General features: G+C 43.9%; 1 protein-coding gene across 6 annotated transcripts in view; it reads right to left on the bottom strand.

Annotated features, from left to right (window-relative positions):
* The window catches only part of PXK (PX domain containing serine/threonine kinase like), a 48784-nt gene extending 23461 nt beyond the window's left edge, over positions 1 to 25323 (bottom strand). For 2 of the 6 annotated variants that reach the window (XM_083724258.1, XM_083724255.1), the window contains exons 1-5: positions 24954 to 25264; positions 12879 to 12929; positions 11072 to 11119; positions 3753 to 3939; positions 556 to 633 (exon numbers count right to left, since the gene is read on the bottom strand). In XM_083724258.1, the coding sequence (XP_083580384.1) occupies positions 556 to 633; positions 3753 to 3939; positions 11072 to 11119; positions 12879 to 12929; positions 24954 to 25055 (466 nt within the window). In that variant the 5' untranslated portion in view covers positions 25056 to 25264. Of the gene's footprint in view, positions 1 to 555; positions 634 to 3752; positions 3940 to 11071; positions 11120 to 12878; positions 12930 to 24953 lie in introns of all 6 variants that reach the window. The other 4 variants (XM_083724256.1, XM_083724257.1, XM_083724260.1 and 1 more) reach the window with 4 other exon arrangements.
* Positions 25324 to 27452: the final 2129 nt, after the last annotated feature.

Genomic DNA, 27452 nt, shown 5'->3' on the forward strand with positions numbered 1-27452 from the left:
CACAGTGGTAAATGTCTGGTAAACAGGGGGAACCAATCCAGAAACACATCAGGGTCCACAGTTTGATCATCATCGCCAACTTAATATATGACACAAATATTAAACGGTCAAGGCTTAATGGTCAAGGTGACTTGGCACATGAAAAGGGCCCAGATTCCATCTCTGCCATTACCACTTAGAAGGCTGGAAAAAGCTTTTACGGAAGACTAAACTAGAGGAGGACTAAATTAGCAACTGCATGATTATTTTTTTTTAAGTAAACAGAAGGCCTGGAGGGGGGGCAATCTGGATCAAGACTAGGAGGGAAGGGTAGAGGAATTTAACCCTGCCCTCTGCCCCTTATTTACATTGCAAAGAATGCTTCTACTAGTGCAATCAGACCATGGCAGAGAACAAAATCCTTGTGTGCCTGATATTTGCATGAAGGTATCATGTCTAGGTATCATGTCTGCTGCTGCTGCTATTCAGAGGACACTCAATTGGGTTGGATAAGCCGACAGCACATTTCTTGGTTTGTGGCGCAATCGCTTTACCTAGCGAGCAAAAAACTCTTACCGATATCCTTTAGAGGTTCCACCACTTCCCACTTTGGCTCTGACCGAAAGAACATCGAAACGTGCTGTAAGGCAATCTCTGCAAAGAGAATTTTGGGTGGCCGTCAGGTACACATATTAACAAGTGTCAGTGGTGAAGCTGTTACCTTATAACATTTCGCACAAGAGAGGGTGTCTCCTCAGAGGGTTCTTTTCCACTCTAGTTCAACTAAAATGCACACACTTCCTGGGATTGTATTTAAAACCAGAGTACTACGCACCACAAAGTAAATATTTTATATGGGTATAACAGGTGACAACCCCACCACCAAAAAGAGGCTATTGGTAGGCTTCTGTGAGGGCAAAACTCAGCAAAGACTAAAACACTCTATTTAAGAAGAGCCGTCCCTAGATAAGGAGTGAGGAACCTGTGGTCCTCTAGCTATTGCTGGACTACAACTCCCATCAGTCCCAGAGAGAATGGATGATTGACAGGGATGGTGGGAGCTGGAGTTCAATAATATCTGGAGACTCACAGGTTCCCCATTCCTGCCCTAGATAAAATAATTTTTCTCTCAAGGTAGCCTGGTGTTGAAATCAGGAATGGCAATCCTAATTGTCAACATCTAACAACCCTGGTAGCTTTCCATGTGAGGCCCTTTCAGAGGTCCAGAGAGGCCTAGGTCATTTCAGGCTTTTGAGGTCCTTAGCCACAACAACAACAAAATGACACATGGAAATAAAATAAGACACCAAAATATTATGCCACTAGAACAGATAGATTTTAAATATTCATAAATGTTAATAAAACCTTTTTCAAGTAACAACAAAAACGTTTTTTACCATGTCACATCTTTTTTGCTTAAATTTGCAGGTCTAATCAATGAGTGTGTGTGTCTGATGCTCACAAAAACAAGTTGTGAAACTTATCAAAGGCCCCAAAGTTAACAGGTTTCTAAATCTGAGGCTCTGGCCAAATAACCCTACCCTTATTGACTGGCCCTTGTCTGAAAAAAGAACACACCTTGTCTGAGTTGGTGGGTGAGGGGCCCACTGGAAAAAGGACACAAGCATCTGTATAATGTGTGAAATCAGATGTGCTGGATAAAAAAAAATTTGACTTCTGAAGTAAGAATCAACCAAGGATGCTGTAATCTCTTTTGAAGTCTCTTTTATGTACCAGGACATTGTTAAGCCTACAAAAAGGATATTCTCTGTCATTTGTCAGGAATATTTGCTATTTGTTACATTTCCTTTCGTGCACACGCACACACACACAAAATGGCCATGTGCCTAGTTTACAGTTTTCTATGAAGACAAATATTCTGTGAATCAGCACGGAAGGTTGCATCACAGTAGGCAGCGAGAAGCCGAGGAAATCAAAAGTTAAAAACAACATTCCGTTCTCACGTTGCCCCACTGTGCTCAGGTGTTTCATCTCTAAGGATGAAAGAGGTGCGCAGTGGGAGATAAGGCCTTGAGCTGTGAAATGTTTAAGCAGAACAGCCTAACAAGAACACGGCAGCTACTGCAGCAGGCATTTCCATGAGCTGGTGGGCTGAAGAAAGAACAGGACACTTTTCAGTTCCTTAGTTTAGATTTGAAATGTATGGGGGCCTCTTGCTGTAGTCCTAATATTCCCTCAGATAAATAAGGGGGGGGGGAGCTGTGAAAGTCTGGCTTATTAATCATGAAATGCAAAATACTACCCATACCCAAAGCCTGCTTGCACCCACAGAAGATGGGCAAATCTTGGGCAGAAGAGTTGCAGAGGCAGGACTCCCAATAACACTTAGAACACAATTTGCCGGCGAAGTTTCTCAGTGTTGCAGAAGGCCCTTTTCTGCTGAAGAAAACAATGTCCTGGTTCACATATCATTACGATAAACCATGTTTCATGTTGTCCAAACCAGGGTTCATAGTTTATTCCTCTCCTAACAAACCACAGGCAGTAGCCAAACCGATGACACAAGAAGCCAAAAGCTGTGGTTTTGAATCTCCTTTAGATGAACAGCCACTTGTTGTGTCATCCATACATGGAACAACTGTGGTAAATCTGTTCTCTAGTTGGTGGAAATAAGCCAACTTCAAAGCATGGTATATATGCATCAGTATTATCATCCTCCTCTTCCTCCTCCTCCTCACCACCATCTCTTTTCTGATGCAAATGGTTGATCAGCTTCAATCTCCTATTGAACACTCTGGTCCTAGGTGTGCAAGACTCTTATACAATGGCTTCATGAAGGACCTATAACCATTGGTTCAGCTGCTCCAGTGTCAAAATACAGACTTGTAAAACGATCAGCTAAAGTGCTATGGTCCAATAGGGGCTGAAATCCAGGACAACCATGTGCTAAATAAATGCTGAATTGTACTAACATTATGGGGTTGTTGTTGTTTACAGAGCTCCTCACTTTAAAGTCACTTTTCTTTTTTAAACAGAGAGCTGCAGGTATAAATGCTTTTGCTTTGAACTGCTCATCACTTCCTCCAGGAAATACATCAAAACTATATTGCCAGGCTGTGACATGCACCACTTTCAAGTTCCCAGTCTCCTGAATTCAAAAGATGTCTCAAGTACAGTGGTACCTCAGGTTAAGTACTTAATTCGTTCCGGAGGTCCGTACGTAACCTGAAACTGTTCTTAACCTGAAGCACCACTTTAGCTAATGGGGCCTCCAGCTGCTGCCGTGCCACCCAAGCCCAATTTCTGTTCTCATCCTGAAGCAAAGTTCTTAACCTGAAGCACTATTTCTGGGTTAGCGGAGTCTTTAACCTGAAGCGTATGTAACCTGAAGTGTATGTAACCTGAGGTATCACTGTATTCTGAGGCTGGAATCCTGCACTCAGTTTTAAACACTTTTACAAGGCAATCCTATGCATGTCTACTAAGTAAGTACCAGCCTTAAGAAGAGAATTTCAGTGTCCCAAACTTGGGACCCCTAGACTGCAGTCCATGGCAGTAAGTTCAGCTTCCCTCCACCCGTATTATCCCCTCCTCTCTTTGACAAGGATGCACAGATTTCAGTCGGAAGTCAACTGTTTCAAGCCCTTGCACCATTATGGAAGAAGGGTAACTCCTTATGAGCTATAGTGGCAATGTGGATTGATTCTCCAACCCCAAAAGAGGAGAAGGGTGAAGTCCTCCTGCCTTAACTGTTGGGCTGAAGGACTTTCCAATGAAAACAAGCAAAGAAATTTCCAAAATAGCCTACTTACCAGTGTAGTTTACAGAGTAGTTGTTTGGATCCAAAAATTTCTTGACCAATTCACAGTTGGACAGAATGTGATTGGAAGTAATTGCATTGAGATAGTTCTGGAGTCCTTTCTGTCTTTCAGCTATGAATTCACGATCCATATTTCCAATCAACTTTTTGGGAGGAAGAGGTAGACTGAGAGCAGATATCTTCAAAAACAAAAGTTGCAGAAGAGGTACAATGTAAGAGAAGTGCAGAAGTTACTATAAAAATTCCATTAAGCAGTCGGTTTCCATTCAATTAAACAGCCTCATGTACTTCCCTTCCCCCAGAGGAGCAACAAAGACTTTCACTTCTATATTTGATTAACCACTGCTTAGGGTTAGGTAAGAACCCTAATTTTGGTTATACAGTACTTGGTTGAAACAAGTCAGCTTCATAACCCATTGTTTGAAGTTGGCTTGTTTAATGCAAACCATAATTCAGATTAACCAGGGTTTATTGAGCTCAGATGAAATGCTGGTCAAAAACAGAAGCAAAAGCCCTTTTTTCTCCAAGCATTGCCAGAGGAGAAGAAGGGAAAGAGGAGCTCCCTGCAGCTCATTCCCTTCGTAGTATGCTATAGTAAGCGATGCTTTTATCATGACATTCAAACACAACCGCTGACATGTAACTGAAATTTGGTCATTAACAAACCCAAACCAGAGGGAATTAAGCAATCCTGAGTATGTACCCAGAAATACCTGAGTATGTACCCAGATTAGTTAATAATAATAATAATAATAATAATAATAATAATAATAATAATAATAATAATAAATAATAATAAATTTTATTTATACCCCGCCCTCCCCGCCCAGAGCCGGGCTCAAGGCGGCTAGCACCAGTAAAATTACAGTAAAAACATAATAGTGTGTGCGGGGGGGGGGACACCCCAATTTAAAATACAGGTTAAAATGCAATTTGAAATGCAGCCTCATTTTAAAAGTAGCCCATAGATCAAAACCATAAGGGGAGGGAAACATAAGGGTCAGACTGAGTCCAAACCAAAGGCCAGGCGGAACAGCTCTGTCTTGCAGGCCCTGCGGAAAGATGTCAAATCCCGCAGGGCCCTAGTCTCTTGTGACAGAGCATTCCACCAAGTTGGGGCCAGTACTGAAAAGGCCCTGGCCCTAGTTGAGACCAATCTAACCACCTTGCGACTTGGGACCTCCAAAATGTTATTCCTAAATACACTAAAAGTCCTGGTTTGGATGTCAAAGCACAGTTAAAAACAAACCATGGTTTGATGCGAATGAGCAGCCCACTTGTGCAAGCTGTTGAAACGTTCTTGCTCTGCTCGTCCCATGCTCGTACTGCTGCGGGACTGCCGAGAAACAAGGCAGAATCTGGCTTGCCATGATGTCTGAACCCAGGTTTATAGCTTCTTGCCCCCCTGCAAACACACCACAAGCAGTAAGGCAAGCACAGACCTTGGCTACCTGCTCCAACCACCTGCCACAACAACCACCAGGATTCCAAAGATAATTGTGTGTGTGTGTGTGTGTGTGTGTACATATAGAAAGCTTTTCAGTCTCAATAACGCTGAAGTGTCTACAACAGCCTTTCTGGACCTGTGGGTCCCCAGATGTTGTTGAACTACAACTCCCATCACCCCTAGCTAGCAAGGCCAGAGCTCAGGGTTGAAGGGAGTTGTAGTCCAAAAACATCTGGGGACCCACAGGTTGAGAACCACTGGTCTACAATATCCATAAATAAGCACAACAAGATAAAATATCAGCGTCTCAAACATAATGGCAAACAGACAACAGCAGTGGCTGGAACAATTAAATTCTCCTAGAAAGGCTGAAAAAAAGAGGACAGGTTTCACCACCTGCTGTTTCGTAGTCCTTTGCTACTAGGAGTTTGAACCATGTCCAGCAATGCCCCACCACAAGATGACCCAACATACAGAAGTCAGTGATTCTGATTAAAGCTTTATAATAATCCACTAGCCAAAGAAAGTACAGTTTTAAGACTGACAGCATGGTATCTCAATGGCAAAACCTTTCTCGGGAAACAGAAAGAGGATGGACTGCGAGAGTCGTCATTTCATTTTGCAACAGAAATTACAAAACGCCTTCCCGGCCTGAACGGAATTTGATTCTTGCTCTTCGTGCAAAAAGCAAAGGGTCAAAGATCCTACAGTTCCCAGGGCAAACAAGAAGTGCTAAGGTCAGAATGCACTGCTACCTATTTATGCCATCCCAGTGTTGCACAATATGTCTGCCTGGCTAAATGACATTGGCAATATTTACAATGCCAGGGCTAATAATTACAATGGAGTGGAAGTATCTCAGGTGCTTTAAAAAAAAAAGTTGTCTCAAAGATGAACATAATTCAAAATTTTGTATAAAATTTCTGGGCTGCATCAATAGGAGTGTAGCATCTAGATCAAGGGAAGTAATAGTGCCACTGTATTCTGCTCTGGTCAGACCTCACCTGGAGTACTGTGTCCAGTTCTGGGCACCACAGTTCAAGGAGGACACTGACAAACTGGAACGTGTCCAGAGGAGGGTAACCAAAATGGTCAAAGGCCTGGAAACGATGCCTTATGAGGAACGGCTAAGGGAGCTGGGCATGTTTAGCCTGGAGAAGAGGAGGTTAAGGGGTGATATGATAGCCATGTTCAAATATATAAAAGGATGTCAGATAGAGGAGGGAGAAAGGTTGTTTTCTGCTGCTCCAGAGAAGCGGACACGGAGCAATGGATCCAAACTACAAGAAAGAAGATTCCACCTAAACATTAGGAAGAACATCCTGACAGTAAGAGCTGTTCGACAGTGGAATTTGCTGCCAAGGAGTGTGGTGGAGTCTCCTTCTTTGGAGGTCTTTAAGCAGAGGCTTGACAACCATATGTCAGGAGTGCTCTGATGGTGTTTCCTGCTTGGCAGGGGGTTGGACTCGATGGCCCTTGTGGTCTCTTCCAACTCTATGATTCTATGATTCTAATACACCTAAGCAGAATCAGCATCAAGTTTAACCTGCTGGGGAGTGCAAGGTGTTGTGGGGAGCCCTAAAACGGTTGCCCAAGTGGTTCCCCCTTATTTTTTGTTTGTTAATAATAATAATAATAATAATAATTTTTTATTTGTACCCCGCCCATCTGGCTGGGTTTACCCAGCCACTCTAGGCGGCTTCCACAGAGACCAAAAATACACAAAAATGTCACACATTTAAAATTTCCCTGAACAGGGCTGCCTTAAGATGTCTTCTGAATGTCAGGTAGTTTTTTATTGCTTTGACATCTGATGGGAGGGCGTTCCACAGGGCACGCACCACTACTGAGAAGGCCCTCTGCCTGGTTCCCCGTAGCTTTGCTTCTCACAATGAGGGAACCGCCAGAAGGCCCTCGGCACTGGACCTCAGCATCCGGGCAGAACGATAGGGGTGGAGATGCTCCTTCAGGTATACTGGGACGAGGCCGTTTAGGGCTTTAAAGGTCAGCACCAACACTTTGAATTGTGCTCGGAAACGTACTGGGAGCCAATGTAGGTCTTCCAAGACTGGTGTTATGTGGTCTCAGCGGCCGGCCCGGTCACCAGTCAAGCTGCTGCATTCTGGATTAGTTGTAGTTTCCGGGTCACCTTCAAAGGTAGCCCCACGTAGAGCGCATTGCAGTAGTCCAAGCAGGAGATAACTAGAGCATGCACCACTCTGGCGAGACAGTCCATGAGCAGATAGGGTCTCAGCCTGCGTACCAGGTGGAGCTGGTAAACAGCTGCCCTGGATACAGAATTGACCTGCGCCTCCATGGACAGCTGTGAGTCCTAAATGACTCCAGGCTGCACACCTGGTCCTTCAGGGGCACAGTGACCCCATTCAGGACCAGGATTCAGTTTGTTTAAACTTGTTTTTTTCATGTGCTGTTTTTCGAAGAATTATCAGTCCATACAGAGGAAACAGGAAGGAAGGTTCACAACATTAGTAAGTCCCACAGAATTGCTTCTTCCTTCCCCAGAAAAACTTTTGCTGAGCTCATTCACTTCTCAGGCAGTGATTTACTATCACCATCCTGCTGAACTGACACATATATTACAGTCTGCTTTGCAATGAAGACTTTGGCTTGTCAAACAGATTATTATTTTCTTCTTTTTTTAATCTACTGCCATTACTGTTTTAACCAGTGGTTAAATTGCTGGTTTTATCTTCTTTTGTGTTTTATAGGACTGAGCTACGCAGTATTTTAGCTTGTTCGTTGTTATAACTGCCTTGAGCCACAGTGTGTCAAAAGACAGGATATGAATGTAAATAAAGTGATCCTTGAATCTGAAAATGCCCAGTGCTGATCTTTAAAACCACCCTGGAGATAGCAGTACTTTTGAAATACAAACCATCTCTTCACATCAGTATAGAAAAAGAATCAATATTTGTTATATATATGAAATCCATTTAAAGGACTTAAAATGAATGGACTTCTCTCCAATAGTCTATTGTACTGAAAATTTGGTACACCACAAACAGAGAACAGACACAAGGTAGTCATTGTAGTTCTACTGGCTTGTTTTGTTGGAATCATCAGGGTAGGACTTTGCCGAATGAGAAGAGCCCCCAAACACAGCACAGCTGGTTTACTACGTTTTGAAGCAATGTGAAATAATACTTAATTTCCCCCTAGAGGAGGAGGGACCAATAAGATCATAATGCCTTGCTGCCAAAATTACTTAACTGCACCATTTGTTTTGCATATTACCGTCCACGAGAATGCCTTAACGGAATTCTTGCTCCATTTGTATCTCACAGAGAATGCGAGAGGAGCAAAAGGGTTTGCTGAAACCCACTTGACAAAATTCTGCAATCACTAACTTCCCTCTTCTGCCTAGAAGTCACTGAAGAGTTCTTTAGCATACATCCTCTTCCCCTGTACTTTCCCACGCACGCTTAAAAAGAATTCAATGTTCTGGGAAAAGCACAAGCACACAGTAGCTGCAGTGTTCGAAAAATGAAGGAATGCTACTCAGCGGCAAGGAAATACATCACGCGATAAAACAGCACCAGAAAGTACTTCGGAAAGGAACAAAACGACTGCATACACTGCATACTTTTTTTAAAAAAAAGCACATTATGACTTCTGCTTTTGTAAGAAATAGACATTTTGACCACAGAAGATGAATCAAGTTAAACTGAATGTCTGCCACTCTTCCCATCTTCAACGGGTTGCACAAAACATTACTAGGAACAGTTTTTTTCCATAGAGTACTTTAGTACAGTGGTACCTCGGGTTAAGAACTTAATTCGTTCTGGAGGTCCGTTCTTAACCTGAAACTGTTCTTAACTTGAGGTACCATTTTAGCTAATGGGGACTCCCGCTGCCGCCATCCCACCACCGCGCGATTTCTGTTCTCATCCTGAAGCGAAGTTCTTAACCCGAGGCACTATTTCTGGGTTAGTGGAGTCTGTAACCTGAAGCGTCTGTAACCTGAAGCATCTGTAACCCGAGGTACCACTGTAGTTTGAATTAGAAGGTCTGTTTCTTCAGTCTGTACACCTTTGCCTGTTCAAACGTTTGTCTTTTCTTTAGCCTGGTTCACTTGTCTTGTTTAACTTCAGAATGTTTAACTATGGTTTAATAGATCAATGTGCTAGCAACACACTGCTCCAAAATCCTCACTTCCCCTGTTCTTGGCTATGCCATGCAAGACAGCAACACTTTGGCTTATCAGATCGTCTGAACCTGGGGTGCAAGGTTCACGTCTCTCCAAACAAACCACACACCTGGGTATCGCCGGCAGGACAAGCCAGGGTTTCGTTGCGCCCGGCGTGCTGCAGCCAGGAGAAAAGCAGGGACTCTGAGCAGCAGGCCTCAGCATACCGCTCACTCCCGTTAAACCACAGTTAAACATTAATTCTTGTTTAACAAAACGTGCAAACACACGGCATGCATTCACATATGCACAAGTGACTTCACAAAACACACAGTAAAGATACGGTCAGGAGCTCGTCCTACACTCGAGTAGAACCCTGGCAGAGACACATGCCTGACTGGCATGTTCTCTCCCTCCTAGTCGATCGTTTGGGAGCTTCAAAAGCTTTCTTCTGCCTGAACGTCACAGCGACCAATGCCAACTGACACCGGCACACTTAGGGATCCGCAGAGTCTTCGCATCTTGCGTAACAGACGTCAGCAACTCAGCATTTTGGCTAATCTACTTTATTTACATATAAACACACACGAAGCACTACAACATGGCTCCCTCTCTCTCTAGCATCAGACAGCAAAGAGAAAGAAGAAAGGACAATAGTCCCACTTCACGGAACATAGTAACACAAACATCCTGTCTCCATCACTTCCCGCTCTGTGGAGTCAAAACATATACCGTCATGTGATAGACAAAAGTCCCATGACTGCAATCACAGAGCAGGAATTCTAACAGATACTTGAGGAATTTGATCTTTGTGAATTCTCATATGAACTGTCCTGATCCACAGGACTAATGCGAAGATCAAAAAACTTAGCTGTCCATTGGATAACACAAGCCCACTTTGCTGCTTGAGGCAAAACAGGAAGTGCTGCCCAGTGGTTGCTGCGGTCACCAGCACTGCCATAACTGCACCTGTCACTTACCCTGCCGCCACTACTACCACCACCACTTGCCCACTCTGCTGCCTCCACTACTGGGGAAGAAACAGTGCTGCCATCGGCACCAATTTCGGGTGAGATCTTGGTGATTGGGGACCGCTGAGATCCTGCCCAAAATCAGCACTGCTTCCCCACTGCTGGCAGAGATGGCAGGGTGCCCACAGGGTGCCACCGCCTGAGGCAGTGGCCCCACCCCACCTAATGGCTGCGCCAGCCCTGGATTTCACACTTCCCAAATTTCCAATATGCTTCTTGGCTCAAAAAAGTATCAAAACACTCTTTGAGATCCCTATATTGAATATGACTTTGAAATGCAGATTTTGGTGCAGAGCTGCTGCTTCTTCTTTTGATGCAAATTAATGCAGAAAACATGTCAAAACAGATTTGTGGCTGAGACGAGCAGAAGTGACAGGCAACAGACACAGACTGAATTCTCTAGCCCTAAATTCCAAGGACAGTGGTACCTCGGGTTAAGTACTTAAGTTCTTAACCTGAAACTGTACTTAACCTGAAGCACCATTTTAGCTAATGGGGCCTCCCGCTGCTTGCCGCGCTGCCGGAGCACAATTTCTGTTCTCATCCTGAAGCAAAGATCTTAACCCAAGGTACTATTTCTGGGTTAGCAGAGTCTGTAACCTGAAGCGTATGTAACCTGAAGCGTATGTAACCCAAGGTACCACTGTAGTTTTCATACAGCAACAACAAACAAACAAACCTCTTACCTGCAAACTATTATTCAGCAAATCGAAGTCACTGTATCTTCTTATAATCTACAAAAGCAACACATAATTAGTGCCGGTACCACACATTCTAATACAACTGGGTATCGACAATCTATGGGTACAATTGTGGCAGGAGCCAGGATCACAAAGATTCAAAACCTCCAAGGAGAACTAGAGAAATCTCTCTCTCTGGGCATGCTGCAATCACTCTATAGGAGCAAAGCATTGCTTCCATTCCATGTACACAAGTTTACGGGGGCTTGGGCTGCCCCAGTGGCATGGATTTGTAGTGATCCTTCTTATATCTGGGCTTACATGAAAATAAATTGTCAGCGGAGGAACATAAATAAGGGCCTAATTTTATTAAGGTTTCAATGTACAGGTGTTCCCCTTTTGAGTATTGCTGGCTTCTGTTTTAGGGAAAAATTGATCGCCCTTTCCAAAAATATTCACATCATGGAATTTGGAATTTCAGGAGGGGCTCCACACATTAATAATAATAATAATAATAATAATAATTATTATTATTATTATTATTATTATTATTATTATTATTATTATTATATTTATTTATTTATTTATTTATACCCCGCCCATCTGGCTGGGGAAACTCTGGGCGGCTCCCAATCAAATGTTAAAAACAGCACAGCATTAAATATTAAAAACTTCCCTGAACAGGGCGGCCTTCAGATGTCTTTTAAAGATAGGATAGCTGCTTAAATGGTAATAGCGCTTCCGATTGTGGGTACAACAGCATTTCGCACAACCAACATTCAGAGTGTGAACAACAGGCTTGTGTCTTTAAGCCCCTTGGAATGCACACATTAAGGAGTCACACCCAACCAGACTTCTACAGCTTGCATACTTGGATGCTTAAGGATGCTCACCCAAGAGCACATGCCAACAGTATGCAAGCAGACTGAAAAGAAGAAAAGAGTCATATAAGCTTTTTCAGCTCGCAAGTGGGAAATCTGGCAGCTGCCCATGTCCTTCTAGGCCACACTTTTAGGGTCTCTCCCCTACATTTCTCTCTTCCTTCAGAAGAGATTTGAGTCGTCTCTGGTGCCTTCTATTCTAATAATAATAATTTTTATTTATTTATTTATACCCCGCCCATCTGGCTGGGTTTCTCCAGCCACTCTGGGTGGTTCCCAACAGAATATTAAAAATAGAATCAAACACTAAAAGCTTCCCTAAACAGGGCTGCCTTCAGATGTCTTCTAAAAGTCAGATAGTTGCTTATTTCCTTGACATCTGATGGGAGGGCGTTCCACAGGGAGGGCGCCACCACTGAGAAGGCCCTCTGCCTGGTTCCTTGTAACCTCACTTCCCGGAGGGAGGGAACCTCCAGAAGGCCCTTGGAGCTGGACCTCAGTGTCTGGGCTGAACAATGGGGGTGGAGACACTCATTCAGGTACTTACTCTCTACGCTTTCAGCATACTTTAGTATTGACTGAAATGGGTTAGGTGTGGGAAATCAGTATGAGTTTGGCTCTTTTTTAGTCTCATGAAGATGAAGAAAAAGAAGAAAGCATCACAGTGGTGCACTTTCAGGATCTAAACACTGATGCGTCTAATTTGAACCACCTGGGTGAGAGCAAAGAAGAATCTGCAGACAGAAAAGAACATACAGGAACAATTCACCAAGCCCACATGCCGCTGAATAGCTTCTTTCGTCCAAAAAAAAGAAAGTTGGACGTAGAAGCATCTTGTCAGTGCTCAAAATGACTAGGGAATCTTTTGCTGTGTCCCCTGTAAAATCCAATTAGCAAAATGCATTTCCTTATGTCAGAGGTGAACAAGTTACCTGCCAACTGTTTTCCATGGAAATCCCTCTTTGCACACGAATGATATATTCCTAGGAAGGAGAAGAAAACCCAATTAGAAAGCAGAGATCACAAGTGACAATTTGTCCATTTCAAACCTATTCATGCTTTTACGGTAATCTAAATCTGCCCATTTGTTGTAAGACCACGCTGCCCCCCCCCATGAACGTTATCTTGTGACCTTTACAGTTTTTTCAAGGCTATGCAGAGCTCTGCATTTTGCTCTCTCTTCTCTGTGCTGACCTTTCACCCCATCTGATTTTTTTCGTTTCCCTCCATTGCATACTCTTTTATGTTTTGCATGGTGCCCCACTCAATGACGGCTGCACTCCTCTCTTGTCAAACAAACGCTGAAAACAGCAAAACAAGAAACCAAGTCATCCAAACTATCTCGGCTACCGTCCTGCAGGAAGGGACCATGTTATTTCCGCCTTCTGTACCAGAATACCCCCACTAACTGGAGCTATGCAAGTATCTCCATGCTAAGAGAATTGCACACATTTATTAACTACTTAAGTGTTTGAAGTTTACTCAGTAAACCAAAAAACAAGATACATCCTACCCAAGCCAGGAGTAGCAAAAGAAAGAGAAGTGCTCTCCAGAGAACTAAAGTACAGTGGTACCTCAGGTTAAGTACTTAAATCGTTCCGGAGGTCTATTCTTAACCCGAAACTGTTCTTAACCTGAAGCACCACTTTAGCTAATGGGCCCTCCCGCCAGAGCACGATTTCTGTTCTCATCCTGAAGCAAAGTTCTTAACCCGAGATACTATTTCTGGGTTTGCAGAGTCTGTAACCTGAAGCGTATGTAACCTGAAGTGTATGTAACCCAAGGTACCACTGTAGAAGCCATTTATTTCTATACGTTATGGCCTCCTCCTTACGTCAAGGCAATCTCAGGTTGCCCATTTCATTTATTTTTCGTTTCAGATTTTAAACACAGATCACCAGAGTACACTCGAGACTTTAATTGCAAAGAGGTACATCTCTACCCAAAATTGCTCGTTAATGAGTTTTTTTAGAGCATGTTTTAAAGCAGGTTTATCACATGGTTATTCTGCACCCAGAGCCGAGACAGAAGAGGAGGCACAGCTGGAACAACTGCAGGGCAGGGAGGGAAATTTGCTCTCTCTCCTTGCTATACATTTGCTGCTGCTTTGTCTGCAAGAGAAGGGAGCTGTGAGATCACACACAAACAGAAGCACACGGCTTTACAGCAGCTGGTCTTGACCCTGGACTTCTTGCTGGAAGGGGAGATTTAAACCAAAAGGCCACTGAACATAAAAAAAATATGGTTTGAGTTTTCATTTTTTTCTGCTGGCTAGTGGCTAGGAGTACAGTACAGTACAGTGGTACCTCGGGTTACATACACTTCAGGTTACATACGCTTCAGGTTACAGACTCCACCTAACCCAGAAATAGTACCTCGGGTTAAGAACTTTGCTTCAGGATGAGAACAGAAATCGTGCTCCGGTGGCGCAGCAGCAGCAGGAGGCCCCATTAGCTAAAGTGGTGCTCCAGGTTAAGAACAGTTTCAGGTTAAGAATGGACCTCCGGAATGAATTAAGTACTTAACCTGAGGTACCACTGTATAGTAATTTTGGGGGGAGTGGGTTTATTAGAAACATCCACTTCCTGATTACCCTACTTCATTTCAGCAGTCTAATTCAGGAGGGAAAAGTAATTTTTCTTGCCGAATAAACAGGCAGTCAGAAACCCTTCCTAATCTGCTGCAAATCAGCCAGGGATCTAGCAGTAGATTCCAATCTACTTTCGGCCCACCCCTGCTGTACAACAGGCACACTTATCAGTAAACCAGCATATTTATGTAACATACTCTTTCACAAGTGGAGGCAAGCTCCCACAAATGTAGTCTCATGAACCGCATATCCCAGCTCATCCTATACTTCCCTGCCCCTTCAGTCTTCCAAAGCATTCCAGTCTTCGTGATAGTCACCATGTTCAACCTCCCTGCTGCAAAGCAGCTGATCTGTTGTCTTGCATTCAGAGCTGAAGGAGGAGTCCAAGGCAGGAGCTAGACTGGCATACTGGCCAGTGTAGCATAATGGTTAGAGTGCTGGACTAGGACCTGGGAGGTCAGGGTTTGAATCCCCACTCAGCCATGAAGCTCACTGGGTGACCCTGGGCCAGCCGTCATCTCTTAGCCTAACCTGCCTCACAGGGCTGTTGTGAGGATGAATGGGGTGGAGGAGATCCTTGGGAGAAAAAGCCGTATATAAACGCAATCAATCAATCAATTACTGCTGTGGCTTGAATTGGGGAGGGTGTTTTCTATGGTGTGTGTGTGTGTGTGTGTGTGTGTGTGAGAGAGAGAGAGAGAGAGAGAGAGAGAGAGATTTTAAATATGATTTTTACCTCTATAGTATAATCATTTTTTTATATAAAAAATTAAATTGCTTGAATACCTTTTAGGTAACAAGCAACTAATAAGTTTATTATTATTATTATTATTATTAATAATCCACACATGAGGAACTGCCAGTTTACATAGACTAAAGGCCTATTATGTAGTCTACTTAGGTAATGGTTTAATCCAGCTCTAGACTGCCTGGGTTAAAATTGCCTTATGCTTTGTTTTCTAATAAATACTGTATTGTGCAAGAGGGAATCCACATTCCGTTTCCGATTTCCACACGCTGAGGAAACACACTTTTATTCAGCTAGCTATCAATAGCTCTCTTGGGGCCACAATTTGCATATGTTAAAAACCAGGTTTTTACTGTATCCTACTGGAAGTGAAGTAGCAGCCCGCTGCATTGAAAATAACAACAATGCCTTCAAGCCCTTGCTCACGCTGGCTGTAGGAACCGCTTATGGGAGCTGAAAACCAACCAGAAAGAAAACCAGTTTTGCTTTCCAAAGCACATACATGTACACCAAGCATTGCCATTTACGCTGCTCAACTCTGGAGAAACTGAGGGTGGAGGGAGGGAGAGAAAGAATATAAATTACCGGTAGAACGTACAAGAAGATGCAAATGAAAGAGTGTAAAATCATGAACAGAAATAAATGGACAAGGTAGCTAATCCTGAAGCAGTACATTCATGCCTCGGGTTAAATGTGCTTCAGGTTGAGCGCTTCCGGGTTGCGCTCCGCAGCGACCCAGAAGCAACGGAATGTGTTACTTCTGGGTTTCGCCGCTCGCGCATGCGCAGACGGTCTAAATGATGTCACACGCATGCGCAGAAGCGGTGAATCGCGACCCGCGCAGACGCGGGTTGCGTTTGCTTCTGGATGCGAACAGGGCTCTGGAACAGATCCCATTCGTATCCAGAGGCACTACTGTATGTCATAAAGAGGTATTCATTTATTTATTTCATTATATATGTATATAGAAAGAGAGTGCTTGATTGTAAAAAATTATAAAATAAAATAAACCTCTATGGTAAGACAGTCTCTAAGTAGGTTAAAAAAAAGGGGGGGGAAGGACCCCTGGACAGTTAAGTCCAGTCAAAGGCTCATCTTGCTTCAGGCTGAGAGAGCCGGTGTTTGTCCACAGCTTTCCAGGTCATGTGGCCAGCATGACTAAATTGTTACTGGCACATGGAGGACCATGAAGGAAGCCACAATACACGAAAACGCTGTTTACCTTCCCGCTACAGCAGTACCGATTTATTTACTTGCACTGATATGTTTTTTGGACTGCTAGGTTGGCAGGAGCTGGGACAGAGCAATGGGAGCTCACCCCGTTGCTGGATTCGAACCGCCAACCTTCCAATTGGCAAGCCCAAGAGGCTCAGTGGTTGAGACCACAGGGCCACCTGCTCCCTTAAAGCCTCGTAGACACACAGGGATTCTGGCAGCAGAGCAGCAACCACATATACAATGGTACCTCTGGTTACGTACTTAATTCGTTCCGGAGGTCCATTCTTAACCTGAAACTGTTCTTAACCTGAAGCACCACTTTAGCTAATGGGGGCTCCCGCTGCCACCAGAACATGATTTCTGTTCTCATCCTGAAGCAAAGTTCTTAACCTGAGGTACTATTTCTGGGTTAGCGGAGTCTATAACCTGAAGTGTATGTAACCTGAAGCATATGTAACCCGAGGTACCACTGTATGCTCTTCTGCTCAAGGGTACAATTGGAAATTAATCACTGCACTCTCTTGACACAAATTTGCAGTTTACACATATACCTCCAGTGCTTCATGCTTCAGGGTTGATGGTGGTGCACAACTTAAGGACTCTAGGCTAGTAGAAAACCTCTCTTTCCCCTCTCCCCTTATTGACACTCATCTCCGAATGAACCCTGACACCAAAGCAGCTTTACTCCTGTGGGGCTTTGACACTGATAATGCTGATGTAATGAGTGTAGAGAAGCAAAACAAACACGCTCCCTCCGTAGGGAAAAGTATTCACCCACAAAAGCAATGCTTCCCTCAGAACGCCAGCGGAACTTTAATGCATGTAACCTGCAAAATCAGGAAATATTAAAGCATCTATTTACCATAATGTGCAGCAGTATAAACAATCATCATCGTTTTGTGAGATAGTATCTGGAGCTCTGTCTTTGCTGCCTTGTTTGATCCCAAGCCAAATGCTCTCACAAAACCCAGGATGTTTTGGAACAGCAGAAATATTGCTTAAGCAAGACACACACACACCCTGCTTCAATATTTACAAAACTACAAGTACAGTTTCAACACTGCTGCAAGCCCAGAACATGAAACTGCCAAAATAGAAAGCATTGCATTGCCCAATAATGTCTGTGCTTGAAGGCAGGACATTTTTAAGTATATAAAGTATGGGGGGGATTCCCTTCCATTCCTCATGCACCCTCCACCATCACCAGGTGAACTCAAAATTCTCCAGTTGTATGCACTTTTTATTCTGCCTGACCCCGGTTTCCATTTGGGGAAAACAAAATGCAGGTTTAGATGCTTTTCACTCCTGCCACACTGAAAATTCCTTTTTTAAAAAAGCCCTATTTAAAGGTTAGGACTCATCAGTTTTTCAACTGCTGGTTTAGGATCCACAACTGGGTTGTATCCTAATCTAAAGTGGGTCACACTCACAGATATATTTCATTTTGGGTTTTTTCAAAGAAGGAGAGTGACAGATGGAAAACAAGAGACTCTGTGTGCAGGAAAAAGGGAAGTGAAGAAAGAAGAGGAAAGGAAGAAACAGAAAGGTTGAAGAATACTGATATGTACTATTACTATAGCAAAACTAAACAAAAAAAATTCCTTCCAGTAGCACCTTAAAGACTAAGGTGGTCTTTAAGGTGCTACTGGAAGGAATTTTTTTTGTTTTGACTATGGCAGACCAACACGGCTACCTATCTGTATAGCAAAACTAGTTTAGCCATAACTTTTTTGAGTAAGATAGGTCACTGGCACACAAGCCTAAGGCTTTTTCTGGCTACAGTGCCAATTTGTCAACCTTTCAGTAAAGATGTGGGATAAATATCTTACCAAGAATTCTTACAATTCCAAAAGGCCTCTGGATTCCAAATTCAAATCTAGAATTTGCCTCTCCTGGAACAACAGGCTTTTCTAATCCCTGCCACCACCCAAGTAATGAACAGCCCCCAGCTCCCCCCCCCAAGCCCAAAAAAACCACACAGAGAAATACAAATCATTTGTTATACCACACCACTGGGCTCCACACATGCATACGGAAGCTGGAGGGGGGAAAAAACCTTTGGAAAGGAAAAAACAGATGGCAGGGAAAGAGTTAAGCATGCTTACTCCCCTTCCCTGCTTCTGCACTCAGAAGAGGGCACTCCCAGAGCTACTTTTCATTAAAGCTACATTTCACACCCTGCTTCCAGGCCAATAAAGCCACACACACCCCACAAGGCAGCCTAGCTGACAATTAGGAAAAATAAAACACACACAGCAAAATGAAGCAACAAAATCCGAAACAGTGCAAGTCATGAAACAGGTAAGTCAAAATGCTTTCCTACTGAGCAAGGTCTTGATCAGCATTTTAAATTCCAGAAGGGAAACAGGCAGGCAGAGCCCCTGTTGGACAAAGTCATCCCAAAGAGCAAGAAGGGACACAACAGAGGAAAGGCCTTGTGATCAGCTGCCACACCTGCAACACTTCAGAAGACAAGGGCGCTCATAACAGGCTCTTTCCTACATATAAGGCAGTGATGGCCAAACTCGGCCCTCCAGATGTTTTTGAGACTACAACTCCAACCATCCCTAGCTAACAGAACCAGTGGTCAGGGGTGATGGGAATTGTAGTCCCAAAACATCTGGAGGGCCGAGTTTGGCCACCACTGAAATAAGGCATGAGAAGGTGTACATGAGACTAAGTGCTCCTTCAGAAGTTCAGTGACTAGTGTAGACCATTTAGAACGGACCTGGACAGACAGTGTGATTATTTTATTTTATTTATTTTAATTTTGTACTGCCCTTCATCCAGAGATCACAGGGCTGTTTCACAACATAAAAATACAAAATGAGAACACAAAATACACCATAAAAACAAAAACAGACCAATATTTCCCTTCCCACAAACACATTTAAAAGGCCACAGAATGTGAATCAACCCAATCAAGAATAAGAAAATGTAAAATCTGCAACCCTCCATCATCCCCAACAAGTGGCAATGCTGGCCAGGCTGATGGGAGTTGGAGTCCAACAACATCTGGAAGGTCTTGGGTTCCTACAGGTTAAAGGTAAAGGGTAAAGGGACCCCTGACCATTAGGTCCAGTCGTGGCCGACTCTGGGGTTGCGGCGCTCATCTCGCTTTATTGGCCGAGGAAGCCAGCATACAGCTTCCGGGTGATGTGGCCAGCATGACTAAGCCGCTACTGGCGAACCAGAGCAGCGCACGGAAATGCCGTTTACCTTCCTGCCGGAGCGGTACCTATTTATCTACTTGCACTTTGACGTGCCTTCGAACTGCTAGGTTGGCAGGAGCTGGGACCGAGCAACGGGAGCTCACCGCGTCACGGGGATTTGAACCGCCGACCTTCTGATCAGCAAGCCCTAGGCTCTATGGTTTAACCCACAGCACCACCTGCGTCCCAGTTACTGGTGCACATATTGCAATAGTTAGATCTGCACTTCCCCCACTCAAAAAAAAGGGCAGTGCTATTTACCATCCAAGTTGGGAAAGGGCAGTCCTGTTCTTTTTGACCACTTGAGAGTTAAGAAGCAGAACTGGATCCAAGGGCACGCCAAAATCTGCAAATTTCTAGGACTGTTTTGAGAGACGGATAACCCGCCCCAAGGGTAACAGGCCCAATCACCATCAACTATTCAGCCTTATCTGCACTTAGCCTCTTCCAGCCCACCCAGGTAGCATGTTGGAAAAGTATGATATTTGGGAACAATTGATTTGGAGTGACTTCAGAACACCCTGAAGCACTGTGACATTTTCTCAGTGTTCTGTCTAGTCAAAAGGGCTAGAGCGGTGGTAAAGGGAAAATGCGATTTGCCGAATAATAATAATAATAATAATAATAATAATAATAATAATAATAATAATTTATTATTTGTACCCCGTCCATCTAGCTGGGTTTCCCCAGCCACTCTGAGCGGCTTCCACACAGTGGCGTAGCGTGGGTTGTCAGCACCCGGGGCAAGGCAAATAATTTGCACCCCCTAACCCGTGGATTTGCGCCCCCTAACCCTAACCCCCAGATGTTGCGCCTGGTGCGGCCGGCACCCCCGCACCCCCCATGCTACGCCACTGCTTCCACAGAGACCAAAAATACACTAAAATGTCACACATTAAAAATTTCCCTAAACAGCTTCAAGTTTTCTTGCTCCAGCTCAAGACGATGTTACTTAAAAATGTTAATTTATAAAGGAAAATGCTTGCATCAAAGGACAGGACCTACTTCTCACTCCAGATAACAGGAAACCCAATGAAACATTGTGGCAAACTACTAAGTACAGCTATGTATCATATTCTTTCTTTAAAAATACGTCAACACACTTTTTGCCTCCTTGTGCAACTGTTTCGTCTCTGCCTCCTAACAGATGAAACAGAAGTTTAAGAATGGCCAAATACAGCTCTGAAATCACTGAGAAACCCAGCAGGACTCTTGCTTCACAGTACACATGTGATTAAAAGAACAAACCTCTATTTGAACTTTCCTCAGTGTGCATTAACAAAACGGAAATGCAAAGATAAGGTTCACAAAATTGGTTTTTCCAACTCCCACATATGAAAGACACACTATTTGGCTGGGAAAACTGATTTTAAATGTTTGTCAATGAGAAGCTAGACCTGACTCTCCCTTTGCCAATTTGAGCCAACCTCCCCAAAGACCCATAGAAACCAAGGCAGAACGTCAAGACCACAAAAAACTTTGGGTTGTTTTATGCCCTTTAGAATAAAAATAAATGTATCAGATATACTTAATGGCAAGAACTACATAGCAGGTGTAAGTTTTAATAAAGTCAAAACCTACTCTACAACTGAACCATGACCCATCACCTAAAGTGTGGCTGATGTAAACCATATCCAGTTCATTTCAATGGGACTACATTAGTTTAAATCCACATTTTCTGGATTATAATCTGTAAACCAAGGAAAGGGAGGGAGGGAGGGAGGGAGGGAGGGAAGCCAGGCAGAGACACAAAATATCCACACGTCAACCAATGTCCGCATTGAAGTGAAATTACTAAATTCAGGTAGTCCAGTTTAGCCTACTAAATGAAGTAGCACTAAATATGACTCCAGCTATTTTGTTCATGTTAACAAATGAAGATAATGTAACTTGGAAACCTCAAGGAAATACTGAAAATCGTTCAATTTTCTTTAAACCTACTTCTGAACAGTAAGATGAGAGGAATTTCTTCTATCATCACCATGCTAGTTGGAGAGTCAAGAGAATGGGCCTGTCAAGGCAACCAAGGGATACAAAGGTGATGTGGTTTAATATAAAATCTGGTTTGTCAAGAAAATGTTGTGCAGGGTTGTTAAAATATGTGAGCCATGTGACTTAAGGCCACAAAAGGACCAGGCCTCACACATTTTCATTCGTACACTTGCCCACACATGATATTTGTGCTTGTCATTTAAGGAGAACTCACAGCCTAAAAAGAAAAACATAGTAGATTCTTTTCCAGTATAAAAATACCTTCCTAGTTTTGAGGCAATTGTTACTTGCCAGTTATTTATGGGACCCTACTACTACAGGCTTGTAAATAGTTAGCAAAGTCTTCTTAAAACTGTGTTTGGAGGAGGGGTGGGATGATGGTTAGTGCAGGTAAGTTTCTGATTTCCTTACACTGTTCATGTCTTAGTTGTAAACCTGGCTTTGTGTTACATGACCATGAAGGATAGTCAGGGCATAGCAACGAACGATACCAGAAGCTGCTGCAGAGCAGTTTTGGCAGATAAACATTAAACAGGTCCAGGGCTAAAGCAAGTTTATTCCAATATGAGGCCTGCTTAGTCCCAAATATCTATTCAAGGCTATGGCTACCCTTCTAGTCAACAGTTCTCAGTTCATTTGTTATGGGGTATAAACCATATAACAATCTCTCTCGTTACACACTTTGAAAGTGTCCCACATTTCCATAACTCTGCTGCAAATATACTTTATTTATAACTACACAGGCAGAGCCATGAGGAAGCAAATAGGCTCCGAAAGCAGGCAGCACAACTGTTGATCCTGAATTAGATTTCCAAAGAGAGCACTGAACCTCAAAGGTGATTTACCAGTAATCCAATCCACAGTTTTATCTTCTCTCAAAACCCAAACTGAAAACTCTTTTCTCACATTGCACCATGTGCACACACACACACACACGGAGTGCAGAATAATTGTGTCACCTACCCTGTAGGTAAAAGGGCCCATTCAGAAAAATAATCCATCACCGAACAATCATTCCTGCGTATTATCATGCAATCAGTTTAATGAAGGGTGATCACTATGCAGCAGCAACCCACAGACATTCAAACAACTTAAAACCAAGTATGTTCCATGTAGTAAATCACTCTTGATAATAAGCTGCCTGCTCTTAGCCCCACTGCAAGTGACCAACAGTTGTTTCCTGGAAATAAAACTGATCAGAGATCATAGTCAGATGAAGGCAAAGAAACATGCATTTCTTACTATGATAAAAATCCATCTATAAGCTACAATTACCACACTGGCTAATCTAAGCCTATCACAGCATGATGCACTTCATATGACTATGATCTCTGATCAGTTTTATTTCCAGGAAGCAACTTGGCAGTATCTAGGCTGTAATGGATCACAACATAAAGCAGGGTTGGGCTTTTAATGTTGTTTTTGCCCTTTACACCCGATAAACATAGGCATTATACCTGTGAATGCCAGGGGCAAACAAATGGTGACTGCTACTGCCTTCATATCCTGTTGAGACCTTCCCAGAGGCAGCCTGGATGAATGGTTTCTAGTTGGATGGAAGTGTTTTCTTTTAATGCAAAATGCAAGGAGTACCTCACACCAATCTAAATAACCTCAGTTCCCCATCATGCACTAACACAACCTTCCAATCTACCCCACCATGGCAATACCTGGCATTTTACATATTGTATTGTGCAGTAGGTGTCCTCTTAGTTGACTATTATTATTATTAATAATAATAATTACTTATAATTGGCAAGAGTGGTTTAGCTTTCTTTTTAACTTTGTCATTATTTTGTAACGCAAAATGGGACTCTTGAATGTTGTCACGTGGTTCTGAACTGCTATAGGACGGCAGTGTGGTTTTTGCTGTATGTTCTGTCATGTCTCTCGGTTTACAAACTGCCTTGAGTACAGCAGCGTCCATTAAGGATGAAATGAAAATTAAAAGAAAAACATTCACACTAACTCTGCACCTGAGCACATTATCTCACACCAATACAGTTCTCCATTTTCTGGTCACAGCTGAAATCCACTTTGAAACAAAACACCCTCTTTCCTGAAAAACTCTTCCCTCCAATTCACAACAGTGCAATGACACTCTCCGTTACTCTGCAGTCAGAAAAAAATACACTCTGCACCTACTCAGGGGCGCTGCCAACTATTCACACTTCACACTCTCTGGAGTTGTATTTTTCCGTAACATTTCACCCGACTATTCTTCTATGGCAAGAACTCAAATCAGCCAGTGTCCATGGCACATCCTTGCCTCCCATTTTATCTTCACCAAAACCAACAAAAAAACAGAGAGAAGTTTGGGACAGTCCTCCTTCAGCCTCATCCAATGATGTTTCTGGCAGAGTTGAGATTCGAACCCAAGTCTCCCCAGTTCTCCTCCAGCCACTGTAATCCCTAAGCCCCACACCCAAGGCAGATAACACCCAAGGCCTTTCCTTGCTTGTTTTAACCCAGGCACCCCCAAACTCGGCCCTCCAGACTACAATTCCCATCATCCCTGAACACTGGTCCTGTTAGCTAGGGATGATGGGAGTTGTAGTCCCAAAACGTCTGGAGGGCCAAGTTTGGGGATGCCTGTTTTAACCCATGCACCACTGTACTCAAAAACCTTGGACTTTGTTATTTTTACCCATGTACTCATCCTACATGCTTGTTCTATAGTTTTCCCATCTTTTCAATTTCCCTCTGCCGTTGCAACTGTTCCCTCGTTTTTAGGCACAATACGAAGTGAAACAAACGAATAAAAATTATTTCCCCCCCCAAAAAAAAATCAGCAACCCTAGCAGTGACAACAGACCCCCAAGGCTGACCCCTTAGCACTAATAACAGCAACAGCTGCAGAAGAAGTAGTAGTAGAGTGGCTGGGGGCAACCCAGTCGGGTGGGTGGGGTGCAAATAATAATAATGATGATGATGATGATGATTTTAATTAAGACTTACTTTCCACCTATTCTCCACTTTCTCCCCCATCTCCCTCCCAAGCCGACGACGTGCAAAATCCTTCCTGGGGAGGAAGGGAGGCGGAGAGAGGCTCTTGCCCCCTCGAAGGACCACTTAGCCCCAGGGCACGTTGCAGCCAGCAAACCCCCGCGACCCGCCGAGACCCCTTTCCCTTAGCCCCAGACACCCCCCACCCATCACGGCCGGGCTCTGCAGACGCCACCCACCCACCGAGCCCGGCCTGTGCGCTGCCCGCGGCGACCCCCTTCTTCCTGCCCCAGCCGTATACCGTGTGCGAATGGAGGCTCTGGCTGGCCTCGATCACGGCTGTCAGCGGCGTCGTGTCGTCCAGCAGCACTTTGCCCGCCGCCGGCTTCTCCATGAAGGCCATGCCGAGCTGAAGCGGGGAGGACGGGGAAGAGAGAGCGGCGCCTCGCCCGCCAAGCCCCGAGGAGGATTTGCTGCCGCCGCTGCTGGTGGTGGTGGTTCCGCCGTCAACACCGGAGCGAGCGCTGCCGGCCAGCGAGGCCTCCTCTGGGTCTTAAAGCCCGAAGGGCTCCCGGCCTCAGCAACTCCGGCCTGGAAAAAAAAAAAGAGGCTGGAGCGTTACGAGAAGAGGAGGAGGAAAGAGGGAGAAGCGTGGCCAGGAGCCAGCCCCACCCCTTTCCCAGAAACCGCATCGGATCCGGTGCTACGACGCCGATTGTAGGATTTGCTGCGCTTTAAACAACCCCCAACCACAGTGGAAACGGCCTCCTTCATTGGAAGGCTCTCCTTCCTCGGAGGCTTTCCCAGTTGGATGGCCGTCTGCCAGGCAGTGGCGGGTTTATGTAGTATAATAATAATAATAATAATAATAATAATAATAATAATAATAATAATAATAATAATAATAAAATTATTTGTAGCCCGGCTGAGACCGGGCTCAGGGCGGCTAACATCAAATATAAACATGGATATAAAATCAAACAATAATTAAATCACCTCTTAAAAACACGTCAGGATAAAATAAAATCTGCTCAAGTTAAAGAACTTATAGCTTAGGGCCCCACTTTCTTGGTGGGCCCCAAAAAATTTAAATGGGGAAAAAAATGTGTTTCTAAAGGAACTTTTGTTACTGCCAAATGCTAATGTGTTTGCATTATTTTGTTATGAATAAAATTTTTTAAGTTAGAGCTTAATAATTATTTCACTATTAATATACTTCTTAATTGTATTTCAATATTAATATACTTCTTGTATTTCAGTTCAACAATTACTTTGACAAAATACATATTTTGTTATGTGCAAATGGCTTTAGATACCTATTACGTCCATAAATTAGCATATAGCGGATATTCAACACAAAAAACAGTGACAATTTGTTGTTGACAAAGGACAACTGGACATATAATGGGCCCCATTACCTTCAGTAGCTTTAGGGCCTCATCAAACCTAAATCCGGCCCTGCTGCCAGGGATGCTTTCATTGAAAGTCCTGCATTGCATGGGGGATGGACTAGATGGCCCCTCGGGGGTCCCTTGCAAATCTACAATTCTATGATTCTATGACAAAGACAATATCTGCAGCAGATTAGGGATCGGCCAGTTTATTATGGCCTAAGCTTTGGTGGGTTTCATCAGCTGAAGTACCGGCCTCATTTGGGGGCAACTGGGCAACTAGGAAACACTGGCAACACTGACAAGTGGGAAACACTGGCCTTCGAGCGCTGCAATTGGAGAACAACCTTTACCAAAGGTCTCATGGGCTTTGAAGACACTCAAACTCAGGATGCGAGGGAGAAACGCGCTAAGAGGAAGGCACGCTTGGCAAACCCTCACCATGATCAACTCCCATCTGGAAACCAATGTCCCCACTGTGGAAGGACGTGTGGATCCAGAATTGGCCTCTGCAGTCACTTACAGACTCACTGTTAAGACCGTGTTTGTGGAAGACAATCTTACTCGGCTATGAGTGATCGCCAAAGAAGAAGATGCCCATGGTTGCAGAGGGAAGAACTTGTAAGTTGTGGAGTCAAGAGTCAAATGGTGATGAAATGTGCATATATATATCTGGGACAACTCAATTAAAGCTTAAGTGGATGCAGGATGAAGCATGATGACCACTCACCACAGCAGTAATGAACGGTAGATGAAAATCATCCCAGCACTGCTGGGTGGAGACCAGGGTTCAAATTGCCACTGCCTTTCAGCCTAATCCAGGGGTCAGCAAGCTTTTTCAGCAGGGAGCCGGTCCACTGTCCCTCAGACCTTGTGGGGGGCCAGACTATATTTTTTTGGGGGGGGGGGAATGAACGAAGTCCTATGCCCCACAAATAACCCAGAGATGCATTTTAAATAAAAGGACACACTCTACTCATGTAAAAACACGCTGATTTCCGGACTGTCCGCGGGCCAGATTTAGAAAGCGATTGGGCCGCATCCAGCCCCTAGTTTGCCTACCCATGGCCTAATCTATCTCCAAGGAGGTCAAATGAGGACGTGGGGGGGGGGGGAGAGAAGGAACCATGTACACTACCTTGAGCTGCTTGGAAGAAAAGGTCAGATATAAACACAAAATATAATAATAGTAATTAATTCACAAACTCTTGTGGGTCAGGAAACCATAGTCTCTGTTCATGCCCAGATGGGTTGAATCAAACCTCTGAATGGTTTTGTTTACATTAAGAGCTCTCTATGTCTAATGTAGCCAATATGGTGCCCTCTAGATAGAACTGCAACTCCTCTCTTCCCTGAACACTGGCCATGCTGGTTGAGATGGGAGCTGCAATCCAGTAACATGTTGACAA

Source organism: Podarcis gaigeae, assembly GCF_964106915.1.
Source record: "Podarcis gaigeae genome assembly, chromosome: 2".
Taxonomy (NCBI): Eukaryota; Metazoa; Chordata; class Lepidosauria; order Squamata; family Lacertidae; genus Podarcis; species Podarcis gaigeae.